At 42.9% G+C, this 25,586-nt stretch overlaps 1 protein-coding gene across 1 annotated transcript in view; it reads left to right on the forward strand.

Moving 5' to 3' along the window:
* Nucleotides 1-352: 352 nt before the first annotated feature.
* The window catches only part of stk16 (serine/threonine kinase 16), a 30,769-nt gene continuing 5,535 nt past the window's right edge, over nucleotides 353-25,586 (forward strand). Inside the window, exons 1-7 of the mRNA XM_080199549.1 lie at nucleotides 353-760; nucleotides 8,761-8,871; nucleotides 10,889-11,108; nucleotides 17,015-17,148; nucleotides 17,830-17,950; nucleotides 20,364-20,459; nucleotides 23,688-23,809. Coding sequence (XP_080055675.1) covers nucleotides 8,786-8,871; nucleotides 10,889-11,108; nucleotides 17,015-17,148; nucleotides 17,830-17,950; nucleotides 20,364-20,459; nucleotides 23,688-23,809 — 779 coding nt within the window. The 5' untranslated portion in view covers nucleotides 353-760; nucleotides 8,761-8,785. The remainder of the gene's footprint in view (nucleotides 761-8,760; nucleotides 8,872-10,888; nucleotides 11,109-17,014; nucleotides 17,149-17,829; nucleotides 17,951-20,363; nucleotides 20,460-23,687; nucleotides 23,810-25,586) is intronic.

A 25,586-nucleotide genomic window follows, 5' to 3' on the forward strand; every position in this document is an offset into this window, starting at 1 on the left:
CTTTGTTAGGTGAGGTCATCTGTAAGGAGAGAAAAGAGCTGACATTTCAAGTCTAGATGACTCTTTGTCACCAAGCAAAGGGGAAAAGCCCCGAAAGCTAGTGGGTTTTGCTACCAAATAAACCTGTTGAACTTTAACCTGGCGTTGTGAGGCTTCTTACTGTGTACTCCCTCGCTAATAGCACGCAGGATGTACCTACACCACATTGGTTACAGGGCTCTGCATTGTAACCAACGGGGCACATGCGCAGAGCTGGAAGGAGCACGTGGAGCAAAACCCCGCCCACCTGGTCCCACCTCTCGCGAGACCTCAGACAGGAGCGCGAGCTCTCGCGGGATCCAGCGGGCGGGCGGCCATCAAGCCGGAGAACAGGCAGGAAGCCGGCGGGGTGTCGCAGGTAGGCCAACCCGCCGCCGCCAACTTGAAGCGGCCGGAGAGGAAAACAAACCGTTGAGAATGGAAGAGAGAAAGCCTGGTTTTGTTTAAAAAGCACAGCGATCCTCTGGGGCATGTCTGATCAAGCGATGCGCCGCCTGACAACAGCCGGGAGGGGGCGGGAACTCTAACTCCCAAGGGACACTGGGCCCGACGCGCACGCGTGGACGTACCCGGAGGACAAATCCGAACTGCGCACGCGTTCGTGGAACTGGCCCGCGCATGCGGACCTAGGTATTCCTGAGCCACGCAGGCCAGGAATCCCGGTCGCGCATGCTCAATTTAGTGCCCCTCGACCTGGGAAGTGTCTCACTAAGGCGCAAAGGTAATGGGGCTCAGTTCTGTATTTATACACAACTATTACAGCATATCAAATTTCAAGGGGGCTTTACAGGATAGACGCTGAGAGAATGGTTCCTCTCGTGGAGAAACCTGGAACCACTCCAGAGATGTGTGGGTTAGGGGGATTGGCCATGTTAAATTGCCTCTTAGTGTCAGGAGCATTCACTAGGTAAATACTTGGAGTTACAGGACTAGTGCTTGGATGGGATTGTTGTTGGTGCGGGCTTGATGGGCCGAATAGCCTCTCTCTGCATTGTAGGGATTTGATAACAGCAGTTGTTTACAAGTGACTGCAATTGTTTACAATTTGCATAGATGATTTGGAGTTAAGGACCCAAAAGAGAAAATGCTGGAAAATCTCAGTAGGTCTGGCAGCATCTGTAAAGAGAGAAAAGAGCTGATATTTCAAGTCCAGATAATCCTTTGTCAAAATCTACAGATGCTGTCAGATCTCCTGAGATTTTCCAGCATTTTCTCCTTCGGTTTCAGATTCCAGCATCTGCAGTAATTTACTTTTTATGGAGTTAAGGATCAAGTGTGTGTCACAGTTCACAGATGACACTAAGTTGAGTGATAGAGCAAAGTGTGCAGAGGATGCTGAAAGTCCGCAAAGGGATATAAATAGTTTAAGTGAGTGGGCAAGGGTCTGGTAGTTGGAGTACAATGTTGGTAAACATGAAGTCATCCATTTTGGTCAGAATAATAGCAAAATGGACTATTTAAATGGTTAAAAAATTGCAGCATGCTGCTGTGTAGAGGGACCTGGGTGTCCTTGTGCAGGAATCACAAGGAGTTGGTTTGTAGGTGCAGCAGGTAATTAAAAAAGCAAATGAAATTTTGTCCTTCGTTGCTCGAGGGATGGAGTGTAAAAACAGGGAGGTTATGTTGCAGCTGTATAAGGTGCTGGTGAGGTCACACCTAGAGTACTGTGTACAGTTTTGGTCTCCTTACTTGAGAAAGGAGAAACTGGCACTGGTGGGGGTACGGGGAGATTCACTAAATTGATTCCAGAGTTGAGACGGTTAGCTTATGAGGAGAGACTGAGTAGACTGGGACTGTACTTATTGAAATTTATAAGAATGAGGGGGGAATCTTATAGAAATGTATAAAATTACAAATGGAATAGAGAAGATAGAAGCAGGGAGGTTATTTCCACTGGTGGGTGAAACCTGAACTAAGGAGCATAGCCTCAAAATAAGGGGGAGCAGATTTAGGAGGAACTTCTTTACCCAAAGGGTTGTGAATCTGGAATTCCCTACTAATGAGGCTACCTCATTAAGTGATAATAAGTCAGCCACGATCTTATTGAATAGTGGAGGAGCATGAGGGGCCAAATGGCCTACTTGTTCTCCTAGTTCTTATGTTCTTATGACATAATTCAAGATGAAAAGGTCTCCCATTTAAGATGCAGATGAGGAACAGTTTCTCCTCAGGGTCGTTGGTGTTCTGGGAGCCCGAGTTTGAATCCTGCAACAGCAGGTGGTGGAATTTGAATTCAATAAAAAAAAATCTGAAATTAAGATTCTACTGATGACCATGAAACCATTGTTGGAAAAGCCCATCTGGTTTACTAATGCCCTTTAGAGAAGGAAATCTGTCATTCTTACCTGGGCTGGCCTACATGTGACTCCAGAGCCACAACAACTTGGTTGACTGTTAACCACCTTCTCAATAAGGGCAAATAGGGATGGGCAATAAATTCTGGCCAGCCAGCAACTCCCAAGTCCCACAAATGAATTTTTAAAAATCCACAAGCGATATGGGGCACAGAGAGGAAAGTAAATTTAAGGCAGATGACCCGTACTGGCTGAGGTTATTCATGAAGGCCCTGACTTCTCAGCCTTGCTATTCGCCTGAGGTGTGGTGACCCGCAGGTTAAATCACCACCAGTCAGCTTTACCCTTCAAAGAGGGTGCAGCAATGGTCATCTGGGAGTATAGCAACTTTAGCTTTTAATCTTACTGAAGGGTGGAGCAAGTTTGAGGGGCCAAGTGGCTTACTCATCCTGTTCTTTATGTAATAAAATAGTGATACAAATCTTTATTTGCATTTAAAAACACATAATTTTAGCCCATCTCCTAGCTCTATGGGATTAAATATTAGAGCCAGACATATCAGCCCTTCTCAAGGCTAATTATGACGTGGAGATGCCAGTGTTCGACTGGGGTAGTCATAGCAAGTAGTCTCACAACACCAGGTTAAAATCCAACAGGTTTATTTGGTAGCAGCGCTTATGAAGTGCTGCTCCTTCACCTGGTGAGGCATCTGATGAAGGGGCAACACTCAGAAAGCTCATGCTACCAAATAAACCTGTTGGACTTTAACCTGGTATTGTGAGACTACTTACAAGGGTAATTACAGATGGATAACAAATACTGACTTAGCTAATATTACCTGTGACCTGTGAAGGAATTTTAAAAGTTGGAACACTCTTCCAAAATTTGTTCATTTTAAAACTAAAAAAAGTTTTATTATTCAAAGTGAAGAAGGTATTAAGGGAATGGTGGGTACAGAGTTAAGTCACAGATCAACTGTGATCTTGTTGAATTACTGAAACAAGCTTGAGGAGCTGAATAACCACCATCTTTTCTTGCATTTCTATCTTTGGCATAGTGCCCTAATTTTCTTTCCTGGTTACGTACTTGTGAACTGCTGTAGGGACATTTTTCTACATTAGAGGTGTCAAATATAGTTAGGCCACAGTAGGCCACAATTCTTGTCATTGCGTTAGAGTTGATTTACAGGAATGACTGGAGAGCTTTTACCATGAGGAAAGACTGGATAAGCTGAGTTTTTTTTGTCTTTGGAACAGAGGAGGCTGAGTGGGGGATTTAATTGAAGTATATAAAATGATAAGGGGCTTTCATAGGGTGGATAGGAAGGGCTATTTCCCTAAGCAGAGAGGTCAGAGATTTAAAGTAAATGGTAGAAGGATTAGAAAAGAGTTGAGGGAACATCTTACCTAGAGGATGGTTGGAGTCTGGAAGTCGCTGTTTGACAGGTTGGTAGAGGCAGAAATCCTCACTGTGTAAAAAGATTACTGGGATCTGCTCTTGAAGTGCTGTAACTATACGGGCTATGGACAGAAAAGTTCTTTGAGAGAGCTTTTTTGACAGGCATGGACATGGTTATGAGAATGGCCTTTTGCAGTACTGTGAATTTGTATCATTTCATGTCATGGAATCATTTGTGCAAGATCTTGTTGGATTTGTACTAATATAATTTATTTTGTGGTTTGCTGCTTCCCGTAGTGGTTTACAGAATGGAAATTGTAATGACTTGTACAGGGTGATTTGGCCAGCTATTTCCCCAGGATGTTGACTTTGCTTTAGAAGAGAAAGATGTTTGAAAATATCCACCTGTCCAGTGCTCTCCCTTGTCTTTGTTTTGAGTGTTGCATTCTCTGATAAGACATTATAGATGATCTGGAGGAGGGAACCGAGTGTAGGGTGTCGAAATTTGCTGATGACACCAAGATTGGAGGAAAGGCAAATTGTGCGGAGGGTGTGGAGAGTCTACAGAAGGACCTATATAGGCTGGGCGAATGGGCCAGGAAATGGCAAATGGAATTTAATGTTGGCAAGTGCGAGGTGGTCCACTTTGGTAGGAATAATGGTAGGAAGGATTATTACTTACGTGGCGAAAAACTGCAGCAGGCGATGGTGCAGAGGGACCTCGGGGTCCTTGTGCACGAGTCGCAAAAACCCAGCTTGCAGGTGCAGCAGGTGATCAGGAAGGCGAATGGGATGCTGGCCTTCATAGCGAGGGGGATTGAATATAAAAGTAGGGAGGTCTTGCTGCGGCTGCATAGGGCATTGGTGAGGCCGCAGCTGGAGTACTGTGTGCAGTTTTGGGCGCCGTACTTATGCAAGGATATTTTGTCCTTGGAGGGAGTGCAGAGGAGGTTTACTAGGCTGATGCCGGAGTTGAGGGGGTTGAGCTATGAGGAGAGGCTGAATAAACTGGGCTTGTACTCGTTAGAGTTTAGAAGAATGAGGGGAGATCTCATTGAGACGTATAAGATGATGAATGGGATGGATAGGATAGAGGTGGAGAGACTCTTCCCGCTCAGAAAGGATAATAGGACTAGGGGGCACAGCCTCAAGATAAAGGGGGGGGGGGGGGGGTTTAGAACGGAGTTGAGGAGGAACTTCTTCACTCAAAGGGTGGTGAATCTCTGGAATTCTCTGCCCGTTGAAGTGGTGGAGGCTGCCTCGCTAAATATTTTTAAGACGCGGGTTGATGGGTTTTTGATAAGAGAGGGGATTAAGGGTTATGGGGAGAGGGCGAGAATGTGGAACTGAGCCACGACAGATCAGCCATGATCTTATTGAATGGCGGGGCAGGCTCGAAGGGCTAGATGGCCTACTCCTGCTCCTATTTCTTATGTTCTTATAGGCCCCCATCTACTATCTCAGCTGGATTTTCAAGATCCTATAGTATAATTTTTGAAAACTGTAAACTCCCTGGTCTCATGTGCCAATATTGGTCCCCTATCAACATCACTGAAGCTGATTATCTGGTCCTTATGACTTTGCTCATTATGGGAGCTTGCATTTCTTGAATCACTATTATTATTACACTTCAAAAGTATTTAATTGGTTGTAAAGCACTTTGGGACATCCTGTCATTGGGACAGGTGCTTTATAAATGCAATTTCTTTAATTTATTTCATGTATTTTTTGTGACTGAGAAGTTGTTGCATCAGCTGTACAAGTGCTTTCACAATACTGGTATAAAATAACATGACAAGGAAGGTCAAAATTTAAATTCCTTAAAACAGACCAGCTTTATTTAACCCTTTAGTGACCTCATAATAACTGGAAGGCACGTTTATATAAACAGCATTATAATGCACCTTCTGTGATATGTGATATTTGTCAGTGAAAGCAGAAATGTTTGTGACTTTCGGAGTGCCATGTAAAACTATGAAATGAATGAAACTTTAATTATATTCCATTGTAATCACCTGGGTGGAAATCCTATCAAAAGGATCACCTCAAAAGAAATGGTCCCATTTGGGACAAAAACAGAAAATGCTGGAACATTTCAGCAGGTCTGACAGTATCTGTGGAGCGAGAATAGAGCCAACGGCCGGAACTCTACCGCGGAATTGGTGTGGGCGAGAGTCCGACAGCGGAAATCTCTGTTGACCTTGGGCGGGAATTTCAGGTCTCGTCCTACCTTTACTTTTAGCCAACTCTGATAACATGAGTGTCGTTACATGCTAGGCAACAAACCATACTGACCATTGCCATGGTTGGGGCAGCATAGTAACACAGTGAAAGCACCAGGGACCCGGGTTCAATTCCTGACCTGGGTCACTGTGTGTGGAGCGTCTGCATGTGTTTCTTTCCACAGTCCAAAGATGCACAGGTTCAGTCAATTGGCTATGCTAAATTACCTGTTAGTGTCAAGGGGACTAGCTTGAGTAAATGCATGGGGTTATGGAATAGGGCTTGGATGGGAATGTAGTTGCTGCAGACTCGATGGGCCAAATGGCTGCCTTCTGCACTGTTGGATTTTTTGGCTTGCTAAATCTTGTATTCTTATCAGTACTTTGTGACATTCCCAGGGTTATTAATTGTACTCTGATCGTGTTGTTTTCCTTTTGATTGTTTATTTTAACTGACTAATGAATAATCTCAGTTGCATTGAAGTTCATCTATGATTCTATTTAACAATGTTGCACATTTGCAAATGAGAATGTAATTGAATTATGACAAGGAGATATGGAAGCACCTTTCCCACACTCTGAAAAGCCACACAGGTCTGCAATCAGGCTCCACTGCAATGTTAGAACATATCATGGCTCCTTCGCCAGCCTACTACCATCTCAAAGGACAAGGGCATCAGATGCATGGGAACACCACACCTGTAGGTTCCTCTCTAAGCTGCACACCATCCAATCTTGGAAATATATCACCATTTCTTCACTGTAGCTGAATCAAAGTTGTAGAACTCCCTACTGCACTGTGGATATACCTACACCACATGCAGCAACTGCTCCTTAAGACAGAGATAAGAAAAATTTTATTTTCTCAAAGAGCTGTTAGTATGTGAAATTCTCTTGCCCAGAAAGTAGTGGCGGCTGTCTCATTAAATTCAAACCTGAGTTTGATGGGATTTTGGTAGACAAGGGAATCGAGTGTTATGGGGGAAATGCTGCAATATGAAGTTGAGACCACAGCCAGATCAGCCATGACCTTATTGATTGGTGGAGCAGGCTCACGGTTGAATGGCCTACCCTGCTGTTAAGTCCATTGTTCCTGCTACTATCTATACTGCACTTTGCCAGATGTTTTGTTTTGGGAGATAGAGCTAAATTAGTTTAAAAACATTCTAAACCTTGAAAGGTTATGACATAGAATCCTTAAGTGCAGAAGGAAGCCATTTGGCCCACCAAGCCTGTACCGATCACAATCCCTATTCCTGCAATCCCACAAATTTATCCTGCTAATCCCCTTGACACTAAGGTCAATTTAGCAAGGCCAATCAACCTAACCCACATTCTTTGCAAGGAAACTGGAGCATCCAGAGGAAACCCAGGCAGAATGTGCAAACTCCACACAGACAGTGACCCAAGGCTGGAATTCAACCCGGGTCCCTGGCGCTGTGATGCAACAATGCTAACCATTGTGCCACCATGTCGTCCCACATCATGGAGAATGAATCCATAGGATATCTACAGTGCAGAAGGAGACCCATTGAGTCTGCATTGACTCTCCAAAAGAGCATTTTACCCAGGCCCCTGTAATCTGGCATTTACCATGGCTAATCCATCTAAGCTACACGTCTTTTGGACAATAAGGAGCAATTTAGCATGACCAATCCACCTAACCTACACATCTTTGGAACTGGCATTTAAGGTTCTCTGCTTTCAGCTTATCGAAGTAGTCTGCAGTAAGAAAAGTGACCCAATGGTGAAAAAGTGCTGCTGTGGTAAGCTCCAAGCATTTGAGACTCGAGAAAAGCCAGCAGCTATTCAGTACAGTTAGGGCTGAGGAACTTCCCAGGAAGCTGAGATAGTGGCAGAAGCTTACTGGGTCCGTGCTGAAGAGGGCTAGAGCTAAGTGAAGTCCTGGCAGCCATTTATAGCTCAGTGCAGCCTGGAGACTGAACTTCAAAGAAACCCGGGGCGGGGGGTGAGGCGGGAGGGGGTTGCTAGCTTAGTAAAGCTAGTGGCCTATGAGAAGTGTTAAATGTGTGCTGGGAATACGGCTTTGTGAATCCCATGGAATGCAATCTTGAGAAGAGACTGAGCTATCAGGCGGTGAGTAGCCATTGAAGCAGTCCCAGTCTAAGCAGCTATCAAGGAAATCCAGAGCTAGATCTTCAAAAATGAAGAGTTGAAATCCCTCGGGGGAGGACTGAATAAAACATTAGTTTGTGATTGTGTGGCCACTAACCTTTGGATGTGTCTTAGTCACGTCTGCCATTGAACGTGCAGTGTATTGTGTCCAACCACAGTTTGTTATTTAATACTTACCTCATGAATATTAGCGTTTAATATAGAAAAAAAAAGTACTGTACAATTATGCATCTGTAAAGTTTATCTTGCTTGTTCAAAATAGTGCAACTTTATGCTTTATTTTCCTAATAAGTAGCTGGGATTTAAAATTTTGTCCACTTGAAACAAAAAGTTCTTACTCCTGATTCAATCATACCAAAGCTATCAAGGTATATGGAGCATCGACAGGTAAGTGGATTTAGAATTCAGGCTACTTTAATCCATCTGAATGGTGTAACAGGCTCAAGGGGCTTCCTCTTCCCGTTTCCTGCCTGATCTATCCAGGAAGATCTGGATCCATCCCTGGCCCTGTACAAATTCCTTATGCTAATACCAGCAGTACGCCTCATTCTCAGTCAGGTTTTCTGTGTCACTTGGAGCTCATTGAGAGGGTTGGGCAGATGGAAAGCAAATCTGCAAACTTTTAGATTTCAGTATGCCTTAAAATTGATTATTTTGTTTTATTTTTTCAGCAGTGTAAAGGATGTTCCTTGGAACATGGGCCAAACTGCTTGCGTCTGTTCTCGTGGGACAATCACCATCGATAATAAGCGCTATTTCTTTATCCAGAAACTCGACGAGGGGTACGTAATCACAACCACTCTTATATCTTGCTTCATGTGTATGGCTTATAGCTCACTGTGCAAAAATATTAGAGTCATAGAATGCCCTCTTACTGCACTAAAGCGGGCTGTGCAAATCCTTCTACCTGTGCTGGTTCTTTGAAAAAGCTGTCTGGTTTAGTCCCACACCTGAGCCTTTCAACAATGACGTTGCAAATCAGTCCTCTTTAAAAACACATCTGATTGCCTTTTCAAAGTTCCAATGAAGCCTAATTCTAACACATTTTCAGCTTGTGCATTCCAGACCTTTACAGCCCCCTGCATGAAGAAGTTTTTCTTCCATCCCCTCCAGCCAATTATTTTAAATCCATGACCAGAAGAAGCAGTTTCTTCCTATTTGTAAAATGAAATCCCCTTGTAATTTTCAATACCTTTCTTCGGCCTTTTCCAGTACCTCCCTCTGGCACTGTGGTTAGCACTACTGCCTCACAGCGCCAGGGACTCGAGTTCGATACCTGACTTGGGTCACTGTGTGGAGTTTGTACATTCTCCCTGTGCCTGTGAATGCAGTTTCTTCCCACAGTCTGAAAGACTTGCTGGTTAGGTGGATTGGCTATGCTAAATTCTCCCTCAGTGTAGCTGAACAGGTGCCAGAGTGTGGTAACTAGGGGATTTTCACAGTAACTTCATTGCAATGTTAATTTAAGCCTACTTGTGATACTTTTAAATAAACTTAAACTTAACTGTACCCTCATCAAAGCCTTAATGTCCATTCTATGATGTGGTTCCCAGAATTGTGCACAGTTGGGTGCATTGCCCATGCTAAATTCTCCCTCAGTGTATCAAAACTTGCACTGGAGTGTGGCGACTAGGGGATTTTCACAGTAACTTCATTGCAGTGTTAACATAAGCCTACTTGTGACTAATAAGTAAACAGTACTCCAGCTAAGGCCTCACTAGTGATTTGTAAAAGTTTATCATGACTTTTAAAAATTACATACCATTCACAAAGCCACAGATTCCATATGTCATCTTGATCTCTTTTCAAATTGCCTCTCAGTTGTTGTACTTTGTCCCTCCAGTGTTACTTGAAACTTGGCTTAATTCAGCCATACAGATCAGTGGGTTGTGAGGTTTATTCCCAGACTGCAATGAATCACGTAGAGCAGCATTTGGAGCATTACATATGTCATGGTTGCAGTTCTGCCCTCTGTCCAGTGGCGCCTATTGGACAGTATCTGGTCAGGCTAGGATCAGTTTCGTTGTGAGACATCTCACCTTCAGATCTCAAACATGATGAATGAAAGAAATGCTCAAGACTTACAGAAACCTTTGGTAGTGCTGTGTGGAATACACATGGTGCAATAAATGGCACAGTGGATTAGGCAGTCAGAGCCTTCTGATGCTGCTGATAAGAATCAGCACACTCTCAAATCCTTAAAACAATTTTTATTTAAACGGCATCTTTTAATGTCCCAACAAGTTTTACAGGAAACAAAATTTGACCCCCAAGCCACATAATGACATAGGACAATGGGTGACCCAAAATCTTATCAAAGATCTAAATTTTAAGGAGCATTTTAGCTGCAAAGAGAGGGTGGAGAAGTTTAGGGAGGGAATTCCAGAAGTTAGAGTCCAGGCAATTGAAGGCACGGCTGGCAATGTACAAGAAGGCAGAATTGGGAGGCACAGAGATCTGAGGGTGGTAGGGCTGGAGGAGGTCACTGAGATAGGGATCTTCTCATCATTTATCTAATTCTACTTTATATGACTGTTTAAAAGTTTATTTGATTATGCTCCTGTGAAATGCCCTGGGACCTTTAGCTACGTTTAAGGAGCGATTTGAATAGCACAGTGAGAGTTATTTGCGATGTGTTAATCCTAGGATGTTTTCTTGATTGGTTATCTCTCTAGGTTTAGCCCAAATATCAGCCTTCTACCTGCTTGCTCTGTTGAGGAGATGTGCAGGAGAATGGAAAATGTTATTTTGAATTATGTGTCAACACACTCGGAGCTCTGTTGTCCCTTTCTGTTTCAGGGGTTTCAGCTATGTGGATCTAGTGGAGAGTGTTCAAAGCGGCCGGTTCTATGCCCTGAAGAGGATCATTTGCCATGACAAAGAAGATCGTAAGAATGCTCTGAACGAGGTGGAGATGCATCAGATGTTCAACCACCCGAACATCCTGCAATTGGAAGCATACTGCATCATGGACAAAGGTCCAAAATGCGAGGGCTGGCTGCTGCTGCCCTATATTCAGGTGAGTCTGGCTGTCTGTGTTCAAGAAAGAATTCTATTTTTAAAAAAACTCTGCACGCCAGCATGAAACTCAGAGAGCAAGAGCCACAAAAATAACGACTTAAATTCTCCAGCCAACAAGCATGGATTTTCAGCACATCATGGAATTAACCCTTAACATGTGTTAGCCTCCGCTTAGTTGGTAAGTCTTGCCTCTGAGTCAAAGCTTATTAGTTTGATCCCCACATCAGTCACTTGTGCAAATAACCTCAACTGACAATTCAATGCTGCACTTTTACAGGTGCCATCTTTCAGCTGAGGCTCTGAAACTGATGCCTAGTCTAACCCCAAACCGTGTGTAAAAAGTCCATAGAAGACTATGAAGAACAGTAAGGAGATCCTCCTTGCTTTCTTGATGAACACGTGTCCCTCATCCAACACTACTGGATATATAATATTAACCTGGGCAGGTGTAAGGGCTGTCAGTGAGGGAACGTAGTAGTGTCCATAATTCAGTTACGTCTGGAGCTGTTATTAAAAAAGATACAGACAGACCAGGAGTAACAGTTTTACATTGGAGAGTGGGCAGTTTTACTATATGTGAACTGGAAACAGATACTTGAAGGTAATAGGATGCAACTAAAGAAAATTCCAAAGAAATACATTACCTTAAAAAGAAAGGCCCTGACTTGTATATCCAGAACCACCCTTGATGTCAAAAAGCATATTGAATAGTATACGGTTAAAAAATGCAAACTTATTTCCGATGTCAAGTGCTCAATATCGCAGAAAGCCTGGAGGAGTAGAGAAAGTGCAGGGGTGAAATTAAAAAGGAAATTAAAAAAGCAAAAAGAGGGCCCAATAAAATATTGGCAAGTAAAATCAAGAAAAGTTCAAAGATAATTTATAAAGATGCTTTGTAACATGCCAGTGTGTTGTAAGAGGATAATTAATGGAAGAGTAGGGCCAGTCGATTTCCTTTTACAGTCATTGTTTTTGCATTTACCACCCTCAAGGACAGCAAGTTCCAGGTTATTACCACTCAGTGCCAGTCCCCTTGCATCTTTTGCCCAACATCTTAAATCTGTGTTCCCTAGTCCTTGTACTGTCAGGTAATGAGAAGAGTTTTTTCCTGTTAACCTTAACTGAACCTGTCATAATCTCGTACATACCAGTCTCATTTGTAAATGTGGATGCAGTACTGTAGTTGCAGCCTAACTAGAGTTTTACATAGGTAGATAGAGAATCTAGTGAGTTGGTGTGGTAACAATAATCTCTCCCTCAATGTCAACAGAACGAGGGAGATGGTCATCGACTTCAGGAAGCTTAGAGGAGAACATGCCCCTGTCTATATCAATGGGGACGAAGTAGAAAGGACCGAGAGCTTCAAGTTTTTAGGTGTCCAGATCACCAACAACTCGTCATGGTCCCCCCATTCCGACATATAGCTAAGAAACCCCACCAGTGCCTCTACTTTCTCAGAAGGTTAAGGAAATTTGGCATATTAGCTACGATTCTTACCAACTTTTGCTGATGCACCATAGAAAGCATTCTTTCTGGTTTTACAAGAACTTGGTATGGCTCCTGCTCTACCCAAGATCGCAAGAAACTACAAAAGGTCGTGAGTGTAGCCCAATCCATCATGAAAACCAGCCTCCCATCCGTTGATTCTATCTACACTTCCCGCTGCCTCAGCAAAGCAGCCGTCATAATTAAGGACCCCACGTATCCTAGACATTCTCTTTTCCACCATCTTCCATCGGGAAAAAGATACAGAAGTGTGAGGTCATGTACCAACCGACTCAAGAACAGTTTCTTCCCTGCAGCTGTCAGACTTCTAAATGGACCTACCTTGCATCAAGTTGATCTTTGTCTACACCCTAGCTATGACTGTAATATTACATTCTGCATCCTCTCCTCCTGTATGAACGCTATGCTCTGACTGTACAGTGTGCAAGAAACAGTACTTTCACTGTATGTTGATACATGTGACAAAAAATCAAATCAAGTTGGGGCCTAACCAGTGCTTCACATAGGTAACTTCCCTGCTTTTGTACTCTGCCTCTACTTATGAAGCCCAATATCCTATATGCTTTGCTAATCACTCTCTTATGTTCTGTCACCTTCAAAGATCATTGGCTATAAAACATTTGGGATGTTCTGAGGTCTTGCAAGCTGTTATATAAGTGGAGCAAGGATCAAAATAGCTTTAGAGAGCACTTTAGATTTCCTCAAAGGTTATATTTTGATTTTCTGGGACTACATTTTAGTTATTTCAGGGGCTCCTTGAAATTCAAGCAGATATTTTGAAATGGGAATTTGTAAACGCATTCTACACTTCCCTTTCAAGGATATTAAAGAATAATGACACTCTACGGGCAGGCAACCGATTCCTTCATGGAACACCCCTATCCACCCCAAACCCTGCCATCCTCCTCCAGTGGCTGACAAAGCAAACTTGGCCTGAAAGGTTGGGCGCTTCTGGATTGACTCATCTTCCAACTTCTTCTGCACAGTACATGCACGTACACACACAAAATCTCTTTTTCTGTCTGTCTCTCTCAAACTCTTGCTTCCGCAGGCAGAGGACTGGATCCTCTACCACTTTGGCCTCCCTCTGTCTTCCAGATCAGCTGATGGTGGTACCAAGATCCCAATTCCCTTTTCTATTCTATATTTAAGTAGGAGGGTTGTTGTGACTGGGAGCAAAGCAGAGAGAGGATTATTTATTTATAATTTAAAAAAAAGACACAATTCTAAAATGATTTAAATAAATAGTTCCAAAGGGAGGAAAAAAAGTGACAACCATCCATTGACTTCCAAGTTCTGACATTTTGTTCTGAAGGGAATTGATTCTCTCTCACTCTCTTTTCAATTCTCCTATCATATCCTTACTGCTCCAGCTCCTTCAATCACAAGTTCCCTCCTTTCTGCCCCTCCAATCAGAGATCCTGTGTCTGAAAGAGCAGCAAAAGTGTGCGGTGGGGGGTGGGGGGGGTGGTGGGAGGAGGAGGAAGAAGAGGAGGAGAGGAGCAGGGCAGGAGCAGGAATAGTGAGCATGGGAGACTAAGACCTGCTGCTGCTCCTCCAACCAAACTCTCCTGAAATTATTCTGCCCCATTTTGACTACAGAGGAGCTATAATGTCAGTTAATGTGCAGGGAGGTGACCTTTCTTGAGGTTTTAGCCACTTGTCTTTACTTTTGGCTGAAGTTTTGAGGGAAAATTTATTCACTGTATTTTGAACACTGAGAAACATTCTTTCCTTTAGTAATGATTTTGCAATTAGAATCCAAGAGAAGACACATTAATATCTCAGCTGGCTTCAACTGAGTATCTTCTTGAGAATTAGGCAGACACTAATGCTACAAACTGGGTGACATGGACAAGTTGGGCTGAAGGGCCTGTTTCCCTGTTCTATGACAGACCCACGCATATTATTGCCAGCCTTTATTTTAGCTTTAAGATTTCCAGTTACCCAAAGTTACCCTTGAATCATTCCATCCATTCCACTTTGGAAGAGTCTGGCTTCAAACACTTGAGAGTGCTGTGCAGCTGTCCTTACACAGTGCCATCTAGGACCCAAAACAGCACTGCTGTGAAACTTGTTTGCAAATGTATCAGTTTTAACTAAGAGATGGAGGTTTTTATTTGAAGAAAATTAATACAAATAGAAAGAGATTGAAAAATAAACACTTGAAAAGGGAAATAAACAAAGAGGCAGATAATTTAGATGTTTTCAAAGCCAGAAAAGCAACTTGAATTAAATAGTACCATTATTGTAATAGAACATCACGGGATATTTCACGGGAGCATTATAAAACAAAATTCAACACAGCCAAAAGAGAGAGTAGGAAATTAAGGAGAAGACAAAAGCTTGGTCAAAAGATAGGTTTTTAAGAGTCTTTTAAAGGAAGAGATTGAACAGTTTAGACCAGTACTCTGGAATTTAGAAGCGGGGAGATCAAATCGAGGTATACAAGATAATAAAAGATATGGATAAAGTAGGTGTGGAGTGGATGCTTCCTCTTGTGGGCCAGACTTGGATGAGAAGTCATGGCCCTAGGATAATGGGTAGTAAATTTGAAAAGAGTTGAGAAACTACTTCTCCCAAAGGGTTGTGAATCTGTGGAATTCACTACCTCAAAGTGCAGTGGATGCTGGGACGGTGAGTAAATTTAAGGAGGTGTTAGACAGGTTTTTGATTGGTAATGGGTTGAAGGGTTATGGAGAGAAGACAGGAAAATGGGGACGAGGAGTTTATCAGCCATGATCAAATGGCGTAGTGGTCTCGATGGGCCGAATGGCCTAATTCTGCTCCTGTATCTTATGAATTTATGAAAGAAAGGGGTTTAGGGAAGCAATAGCTTAGGGACTTGGCAGCTCATTGGCGCAGCCATTAAAGGAACTAAGTACATGAGAGGAAAAGGAATGGAATGATATGCTGAAAGGCTGATAAATTAGTTAGAATGAGAGAAGACGCATTTAGACTATAGATATCAGCACAGACTGGTTAGCCTGATGTACAGGCATCTGTTTGTGTTGTAATTTCTATGAAATACCTAAAGGACCTGGGATTTCTACAATGCCTCATCATGCCCCCAGCACATCCCAAAGCGATTCACATCAATGATTTACCTACTGCAAGCAGGCAAATGGGACCACCATTTATAAGATCCCAGAAGCACTAGCAGAGGTTGAATGGGAATTTAATTAATTAGTGTTGGATAAGGCTAAAATGGAGAACTCACTCTTCTGGCTTAGGTAGTGCCATTGGATCTTTTCTATCCAACAAAAAATGCAGGCAAGGCCTTACTTTAATGTCTCATCTGAAGCATAGCTTCCTCTGTCAAGAGAAATAACTTGCATTTATATAGAACTTGTCATGAACTCAGGCATTCCAGTATGCTTTACAGCCAGCTCAGTACTTTTTGAAATGTAGCCAATATTACACTCCAACAAATGGCAATGCGATGGTCACCCAATAATCATCTTTAATGATGTTGATTGAATGGTAAATATTTGTCAGCTTCCCTACTCTTCTCAAAGGGTGGCACGGTGGTCAGCACTGCTGTCTCACAGCACCAGGGACCTGGGTTCAATTCCCGGCTTGGGTCACTGTCTGTGTGGAGTTTGCACGTTCTCCCCATGTCTGTGTGGGTTTCCTCCAGGTGCTCCGGTTTCCTCCCACAGTCCAAAAGATTTGCTGGTTAGGTGCATTGTCCATGCTAAGTTCTCCCTCAGTGTACCCAAACAGGCGCCGGAGTGTGGCAACAAGGGGATTTGCTTCATTGCAGTGTTAATGTAAGCCATGCTTGTGATTAAAGAATAAATTTTACTTTAAAATGGTGACATGGAATCTTCTACCTATACTTGGAAGGCCAGACAGGGCATCTGTTTGACTTCTTGTCTGAAAGACGATGCCATTCAACGCTACAGCACTCCCTCAAAACTGCATTGGGACTGTCAACCATGAGAATGTGCTCAGCTTTCTAGAGTGGGACTTCACCCTTGATCTTCAGCCATGGAAGAAAGTGTACAATCCACTGAGCAGTGGCTGAAGAAACATTGCATTAAGTGGCACAGTGGTTAGCACTGCTGTCCCTCAGCTCCAGGGACCCGGGTTCAATTCCCAGCTTGGGTCACTATCTGTGTGGAGTTTGCACATTTTCCCTGTGTCTGTGTGGGTTTCCTCCGGGTGCTCTGGTTTCTTCCCACAGTATGAAAGATGTGCTGGTTAGGTGCATTGACCTGAATAGGTGCTGGAATGTGCCCATAAGGGGAATTTCACAGTAACTTCATTGCAGTGTTATGTAAGCCTCAATTGTGACTAATAAAATAAACTTCAGACATTCAGCCAAGTTTCAGCACCTAATTATCAGTGTTGTTTATGATGAGTGAAACTCGATTTCTGGTTTTCTCTTCACAGAATGGTTCATTGTGGGCAAAGCTGGAAAAGCTCAGGGATACCAATAGTTTCATGCCTGAGGAAAAGATACTGAAAATTTTCCATGGACTTTGTGGAGGACTCAAAGCCATCCATGACAAGGGCTATGCTCACAGGTAAATCTCTTGTCTTCTTGTTTGTGGCCTGTATACATTGGGCGATATGTGTTCATGTCTCAGTCATTTTACGCCAAGTCACATTTTTGCTTCACAAGATCATGGATTCTGGTCCCACTCCAGAGCCCACAATCCAGTCTGAAACATCCAATGCAGTAACAATACATTCTATACTTAGAGGCACAGTGGTTAGCACTGCCGACTCACAGCACCAGAGACCTGGATTTTATTCCCAACTTGGGTCACTGTCTGTGCAGAGTCTGCACATTCTCCCCGTGCCTGCATGGGTTTCCTCTGGGTGTTCCGGTTCCTCCCACAATCCGGAAGACTTGCTGGTTAGGTGCATTGGCCATGCTAAATTCTTCATCCAAAATGTTAAACCAAGACTCTATCCATGTCTTTGCGGTAGACGTAAATATCTCATGGCATTGTTTTGAAGTGAGTGGGGGAGTTATGCCCGGTGTCCCAATCAATAATTATCCTTCAACCAACATCACAAAAAATAATATCTGGTCATTATCACATTTCTGTTTGTGGAAGCTTGCTGCAAATTAGCTACCGTGTTTCCTCCAGTACAGCAGTGAAAGCACTTCAAATGGCTGTAAATTGCTTGCAGGCATCCTGGGATTGCGAAAGGCATCACAGAAACACACATTCCTTCATCCCTTTATTTACTTCCAGGGATTTGAAACCCACCAATGTTCTTTTAGATGACAATGAACAACCTGTGCTGATGGACCTGGGATCAATGAACAAGGCACGGATTGAAGTGAAAGGATCCCGAGAAGCCATGACAATCCAGGTAAAAGTTTGAAGGATGAAGGGAATTCTTTGTAAATGTATTTGATTTGTTTTTCTGCCTCTCCCAATGTTAATTATAGTGTAATCCAGTTTTACAGGCCATTTGGGCCATTATGCCACTGCCATGGTTCTTGTGGTTAGTCCCACTCCCCTGCTCTTTCTGTCTCTCATGCTGTCACTCTTTCCCAATCTCACTGAAAATTGTGCCATTTCTCTAAGCTGGAGTGATGGGGGTTGAGGGGTGACCTGATAGAAGTTTGTAAGATTGTGAAGGGCATGGACGGAGTGGGTAGAAGCTTTTTCCCAGGGTGGAAGAGTCAGTTACTCGGGGGCGTAAGTGTGAGGGGCAAAGTTTAAAGGAGATGTTTGAGGCAAGTTTTTTTACACAGAGGTGGTGGGTGTCCGGTACTTGCTGCTGGGGGAGGTAGTGAAAGCAGATATGATAGTGACTTTTAAGAGGCATCTGGACAAATACGTGAATAGGATGGCAACAGAGAGATATGATCCCCGGAAGGGTGGGGGACAGATGGTTCAGACGGGCAGCATGATCGGTGCAGGCTGGGAGGGCTAAAGGGGCCTGTTCCTGTGCTGTAATTTTCTTTGTTACTTGGAGCCAAAATGATTAAATTTTGAAGTCAAGCAGTTCAAAGCAAAATTCAGTGAGATTTCTAAAGTGTGTTGTGTAGCATTAGCATTCTAGTTTATTAAATGTGAGCGGAATCTCATCCCCACTAAATAGTCGCATGAGACATTGCCGATCTCCCTTTTCCATTGTTAGAATCTTTGTATGACCAAAGCCTAGACTGACTGTGGAAGCATTTGTGCACAAGACATTGCAGTCTCTTCGCATCCTCGCAGGTGACATAATTTTAGTTGCTGACGATGGATAAATGATTGCAAGAATTTGAACCACCTCAGGGTCTCAGTTTTGCTACTCAGAGCAGAAGGAGATCAATTAACTTTTTGAGGAATTTAAAGAATCACACTCGCACTAGGCATTGTGCTAACACAGCCACCTTCTCAAATTAGACGACTGCAACAGAACACAAGTAAACGGTAAACTTGCAGAACTGGTTCAACGTTTATTTATTAGTGTTACAAGTAGAATTACATTAACACTGCAATGAAGTTACTGTGAAAATCTCCTGGTCGCCACACTCTGGCACCTGTTCAGGTCCACTGAAGGAGAATTTAGTATGGCCAGTGCACATCTTTCAGACAGTGGGTGGAAACTGGAGCACCTGGAGGAAACACACACAAACATAGGAAGAACATGCAGAGTCTGCACAGATCATGACTCGGTGTGTAACTAGATAATTATTTTCAGTATAAATAAGTGTGAGATGGTGCAATGAGGTAGGAAGAGTAAGGAGGTCATATACTACTTGGGAAAGTAGTATATGATGTAGCAGACAGCACTGGGATTACATAGACAAATCACTAAAAATAGCAATGCAGATTAATAAGGCCCTAAAGAGGAAACAAAGCGATAATTCAGAGTAGAGAGTGGGGGAAAGTGAGAAATTGGAGGAACGGTACAAGGGATTACAAGAGGGAAGATGTGTTAAATTAGAATGGGCAAGGCAAGAACAAGATAGCAATAAGGGAAATGATAATCAGTGTGGCAGGAAAGGGCAGAGTGTAGCAACTGCCAGCAGCTAAGGCCAGAGTTTACAAAATTAGTAAAAATAGAGTTAAAGGCTCTGTATGAGAATGCCTGAACATACAAAACACATCAGTTCAAATAGAAATAAAATGTATGACCTGATTACCCAGAGGCAAGGCGACTAATGCTGGGACCTGCATACTGAAGGTTACTTGACATTTTGGAAGGACAGGAAGTTAAGAAATGGTTGCTCTGTTAATTAAGGATGGTATTTGTACAAGAGTGAGAGATGACCCTAGTTCTGAAGATCAAGGTGTAGAATCAGTTTGGGTAGGCATAGAAATAGCCAGCAGTAGTAACGACACTGTAGGATGGGACATACAGGAAGAATTAATGGAGCTTGTAAACAAAGCACTGTAATAATCAGATGTGATTTGAATCCACATTTAGATCGGATGAATCAGATTGGTATAAAGTATCCTGGAAGTTGTGTATTTTGGGCAATTTCTTGGAGCAGCACGTACTATAGCCAACTGGAGAGCAGGCTGTTCTAGAGCTTATAGTGCATACTGAGGCACTATTAATGAATGAGCTCAGTAAAGGAGTGGTTGTAGCATAGAGGAATAAAAGGGAAACTAGATAAACACTTAGGAAAAAGGAGGAGAAGGATAGGCTGATGGAACGTGATGACGAAAGATGGGAGGGGAGATCGGTGTGGAGCACAAAGCACTGGCATGGTGCTGTATGGCTGAATAGTCTATTTCTGTGTTGTATATTCCATGCAAGTCACTGCTGTGTTACTTTCCAGGACTGGGCAGCTCAGCGATGCACCATATCTTACCGAGCTCCTGAACTCTTCAGCGTTTCGAGTCATTGCATCATAGACGAGCGTACGGACATTTGGGTACGTGCTTGTGTTCAAGTACTCCATTGGAAATAGGTATACCATAAAAACATAAGAAGTAGGAGGCAGGAGTAGACCATCTAGCCCTTCGAGCCTGCCCCGCCATTCAGTAAGACCATGGCTGATCTGAAGTGGATCAGTTCCACTTTCCCGCTTTCTTCCCATAACCCTTAATTCCCCTGTCCATCAAAAACCTATCTACCCGTGACTTAAACATATCTAGTGAGGTAGCCTCCACCACTTCAATGGGCAGAGAATTCCAGAGATTCACTACCCTTTGAGTGAAGAAGTTCCTCCGCAACTCTGATCTAATCTAATCATACCAGAACACAATCAGCGCAGTATTCCGTTCTGAATGGATCTAAACTGTAAGGCTTACAGCACAAAACAAGGCCCATTTGGTCAGTTGTGCTGGTTCTTTGCTAATTGATAACCAATTGAAAACTGGTTATCAGTTAGTGATGTGAAAATCTGTCCTATATAAGATGTTTGCAAATAGCCATTTTACAAGCCCCACTGAGAATGGGAGGATTGGGTAATTTCTTCATCAACCATTATCTTTCAGGAGTGGAATTAGGAAGCACTTCTATATACAAATGGTGATGGAAGTTTGGAACTCTCTCAAATGGCAATTGATGCTAGATCAATTGTAAAATTTAAATCTGAGATTACATGGGCATCCATAGGATATATGGCACATAAACAGGTCATTAGGCCCAACAAGTCCATGTTGGTGTTAAGACTCAAATCTCCTCCCATATTTTTTTTTAATTCATGGGATGTAAGCATCTCTGGCTAGGCCTGCATTTATTACCCATCCTTAATTGCCCTTGCTCAGAGGACATTTAAGGGTCAACCACATTGCTGTGGATCTGGAGTTACATGTAGGCCAGATCGGGTAAGGATGGCAGATGTCCTTTCCTAAGGGGCATTAGTGAACCAGATGGGTAACAATGGCTTCATGTTTAGACTGTTAATTCCAGATTTTTATTGAATTTAAATTCCACTATCTGCCATGGTAGGTCGAACCCAGGTACCCAAAGCATTATTAGATTACCAATCCAGTGATATTACCACTACATCACCTTTCCTTATCTAAATCGATTGTTGTAACCCTCTATTCTCTTCCCTTCTCCTTCATATACTTGCCTAGTTTCCCCTTTGGTACATCTTAACTATTCACTTCAACCACACCCTACATTTGCAAGTTCTACATTCTCACACTCTGGGTAAAGAAGTTTCTTCTGAACTTCCTGTTGTATTTCATGGTGATGATCTTGTGTTGATGGCCTCACTTCTCTATCCACTTTATAGAAATGTTTCATAATTTTAAAAGCCTCTATTCGGTCACCTTTCAGCCCCCTATTTTCAAGAGAAGAGAGGTCCAATCTGTCAATTCTTTCCAAGGAGGTCTGCTGGTAGCAAACCTAACTCTGGTTTCAAGTCTAACACCAGGACTTGTTGGCTCTGGAAGGAGCGTTCATAACGCAGTTCGATGGGCTGTTAGTCGACTTAGGAATCCTTCTCCACCATTTCCCCAAAGGGAAAAGTGTGAAGATATTCTTTCCTGATGTATACTCACACATATACCCACACATTTCTGGTATCACCCTAAATCTTCTTTCCACCCTCCAGTGCCTTTATATCCTTGGTTATAATATGGCAATATGCACACTATACTGAAAGTGTTGTCTAACCAAGGGTTCCGATTATAAATTTAACATAACTCCCCTACTTTTCAATTCTATGATGGTAGATTCTGTTAACTAAAAGGTACAAAGGGGGCAGAGGTACATATGTGGAGTTTGGTTCCAGATCAGCTGTAAATGTGCTCCTCCTGCAACTATGGCTGGAGACCGCATAGCTGTAAGTGATGGATTGAATTTGTGCACCTAATTTGAATTATGTAATACAGGATCGATAAATATGGAGAGACTACTATGTGACAAGGTTCTGCTTTTGGACAGAGCACACACGATGATAATAAACTATTATCTGCTCGTTTGCTCTAGTTCATCGAGTGTCTGTCAGCATAGATTCTTTTGTAAAGTTGATTCTTTGCTGCGAGTAAGGTTCTTCCCTGACCGAAAACCCATTGGCTGGCACAGTAATGTTAATGCACAATGATGTAAGGACTGGAGACATCTGAGCAGAAACGAGTAGAATTCAGGGTGACAGAGCATGCAGTTCCAAATGTTCATTCTATGCAACTCCCACTGACGTTCAGGTGGTCAGAGTTGGTAACAAGCTAAGTTAATATTTGTTTGCGTAGGGTATCAGGAAGGCACTGGGCTGCTTTTACCGTTCTCTCCACGCTGCAAGTGGAAGATGCTGTGTGGCGAGAAGGGTAAAAGTAGTTAATATGAAGTATGTGGCTGATCTCATGCCATTATCTCCATTCCATTTCCATGGCACGTTATACCTCCACGAATGCATGACCCATATTCCACAGTTCTCTAAAACCACAATGTGGAAATGAGAGGTTGCCGGTCCATATTTTCAATGCATGTAGAACTGTTCCAGGTATGAGGGAATACAGTTAAGTGGAAAAGACTGGAAAAGTTGTGGTTGTGCTCCTTAGAGCAGAGAGACTAAGACTAAACTTTATAGAGGTGTTCAAAATTAGGAAAGGTTTAGATAGACTAAATAAAGAGAAACTATTTCCACTGGCTGAAGGGTTGATAACCAGAGGGCACAGAATTAAGGTGATTGGTAAAGGACAGTAAGAAGTCTGTCAACACCAACAGGTTTAACATGGTGTTATGAGACCTCTTACTGTGTTTACCCCAATCCAACGCCAGCACCTCCACATCATTGGCAAAGGAACCAGCGATAACATGAAGAGAAAGCTTTTAATGCAGTGAGTGGTTAGGTTTTTGAATACACTGTCTAATGGGGTGGTGAGAACAGATTCAATTGTTATCCTTCCAAAAGGAATTGGAAAAATGCTTGAAGGAGAAAAGTATTGCAAGGATATGAGGAAGGAATGGGGGGAGTGAGACTAACTGGATTACTCTTCGAAAGAGTTGCTGCAGACTTGATGGGCTGAACGGCCTCTTGTGCTTTCCTATTCTATGATCCCTTTTAGGCTGGATTCAGTCCTGAGTTACTTATTGCTACTGACTGATTTGCTTTCAATCATTGAGTTGTGCGATTGCTGTAATGTTTATATGTTGGTTTCAGTTCCTGGTCTCTTACACTGTGTTGCAGTGACTGATTTATTTTCAGTCTCTAGGCTGCGTGCTGTATGCTATGATGTTCTTGGAAGGGCCGTACGATGGCATTTTTCACAGGGGTGACTGTGTTGCCTTGGCTGTCCAGAATGCAATAACCATTCCAGAAAACTGCAGGTAAGGACCATTTGGAAATCGTTTTGTTGTGAGTGTTTGCTTTTGTAGGGAGAATGGTGACAGAAATGGTTCCACTCGTAAAGATTTGCAAGCTGAATGCTTAACTGCTTTGAATTCCCCCCTCATCAGTTTTCTTCCACATGTCTGCTGAAGCTTGTGTAAAGGGCACCATAGATTCTTAGTACAATAGTTGTTTTGGGCATCTTCTGCTGAAGATTGGACCGACACATGCACCCACCTACAGTCTATCACTGTGTAATACTAACTTAACGTGCCAGTGCAGATTATCAAACCCTGACTGCATTATGCAGCTGCCATTTCGGTATGATCACTTGGATTTCAGCAAAATTGTTATGGAACAAGTGCATGATGTCCATAAACTCGTGGAATATCTGTGCACTGATAACATGGATAGTGAATAACTGACAGATTTTCTGCTTCCAAATGTGAGTTGTGTCAAGGGTGAGCGTTAACACCAGAGTAAAGCGCAAGCAAACAGCCAAAAAGAAAGGTGGGAATTGACCTTGCACAGTTAAGATATCCTATCTGTAACTCGGTGGGTAGTGCTCTCACCTTGTCAGTGGAGAGGTATTAAACTAAGCCACCATCTGTCCCCTCAAGTAAAGGTTCCATGCTCACTATTTTGAAGCAACAACATAACTTTAAAGAGGAGATGATCTTATTGATGTTTATGGGGGCTTGTTGTCCACAAATTGGCGGCTATGTTTCCTCCATTACAATGGTAAGTGGTACTTAATTGGCTGTAAAGAACAGTACAGCACAGGAACACGCCCTTCGGCCCTCCAAGCCTGTGCCAGTCATGATGCCCTAACTAAACCAAAATAATGTGCACTTACGGAATCCATATCTTTCCATTTGCATCCTATTCATGTATTTGTCTAGATGCCCCTTAAATGCTGCTTTCATACCTGCTCAGTAAAAAGTCTGACAACACCAAGTTTTAGTCCAACCGATGTTGTCAGACTTCTTACTGTGTTTACACCAGTCCAACGCCGGCATACCCACATCATTCATACCTGCTCCCCAGGCAGCGTGTTCTAGACATTTGCCACCCTCTGTAAAACAAAAAAACAACTTGCCTTGCATACTTCCTTTGGAACATCAAGAAGCCACAAAGGGCATAACATAAATGCAACTTCTTTCTATAAACTGAGCAGACTCACCCTCCCCACTCAGCTGTATTACTAACTCCTGGAGGGGAGACTGAAACGGTGGAGAAAAAAATTTCAACAAAACTCTAGCAAACCTCTCCCAGGTTTCCAAAGGCAAGTGAGCCAATTGCAGTTGAGAATAGTTACCCACGTGTAAGTACTTTAAGTTCATTTATTTGTCGCAAGTAGGCTTACATTAATACTGCAATGAAGTTACTGTGAAAATCCCCTAGTTGCCACACTCCAGCACCTATTCAGGTACACTGAGGGAGAATTTAACATGGGCTCACCCAACCTGCATGTCTTCCGGACTGTGGGAGGAAACCGGAGCATCAGGAAGAAACCCATGCAGACACGGGGGAGAACATGCAGACTCCACACAGACAAGTTAAAGTTTTATTTATTAGTCACAAGTAAGGCTGACATTAGCACTGCAATGAAGTTACTGTGAAATTCCCCTAGTCGCCGCACTCTAGCACCTGTTCAGGTCAGTGCACCTAACCAGCACACCTTTCAGACTGTGGGAGGAAACCAGAGCACCCGGATGAAACACACAGGGAGAACTCCGCACAGACAGTGACCCAAGCCAGGAATTGAACTTGGGT

This window comes from Carcharhinus amblyrhynchos, chromosome 11 (assembly GCF_965287045.1).
Source record: "Carcharhinus amblyrhynchos chromosome 11, sCarAmb.v2.hapA, whole genome shotgun sequence".
Taxonomy (NCBI): domain Eukaryota; kingdom Metazoa; phylum Chordata; class Chondrichthyes; order Carcharhiniformes; family Carcharhinidae; genus Carcharhinus; species Carcharhinus amblyrhynchos.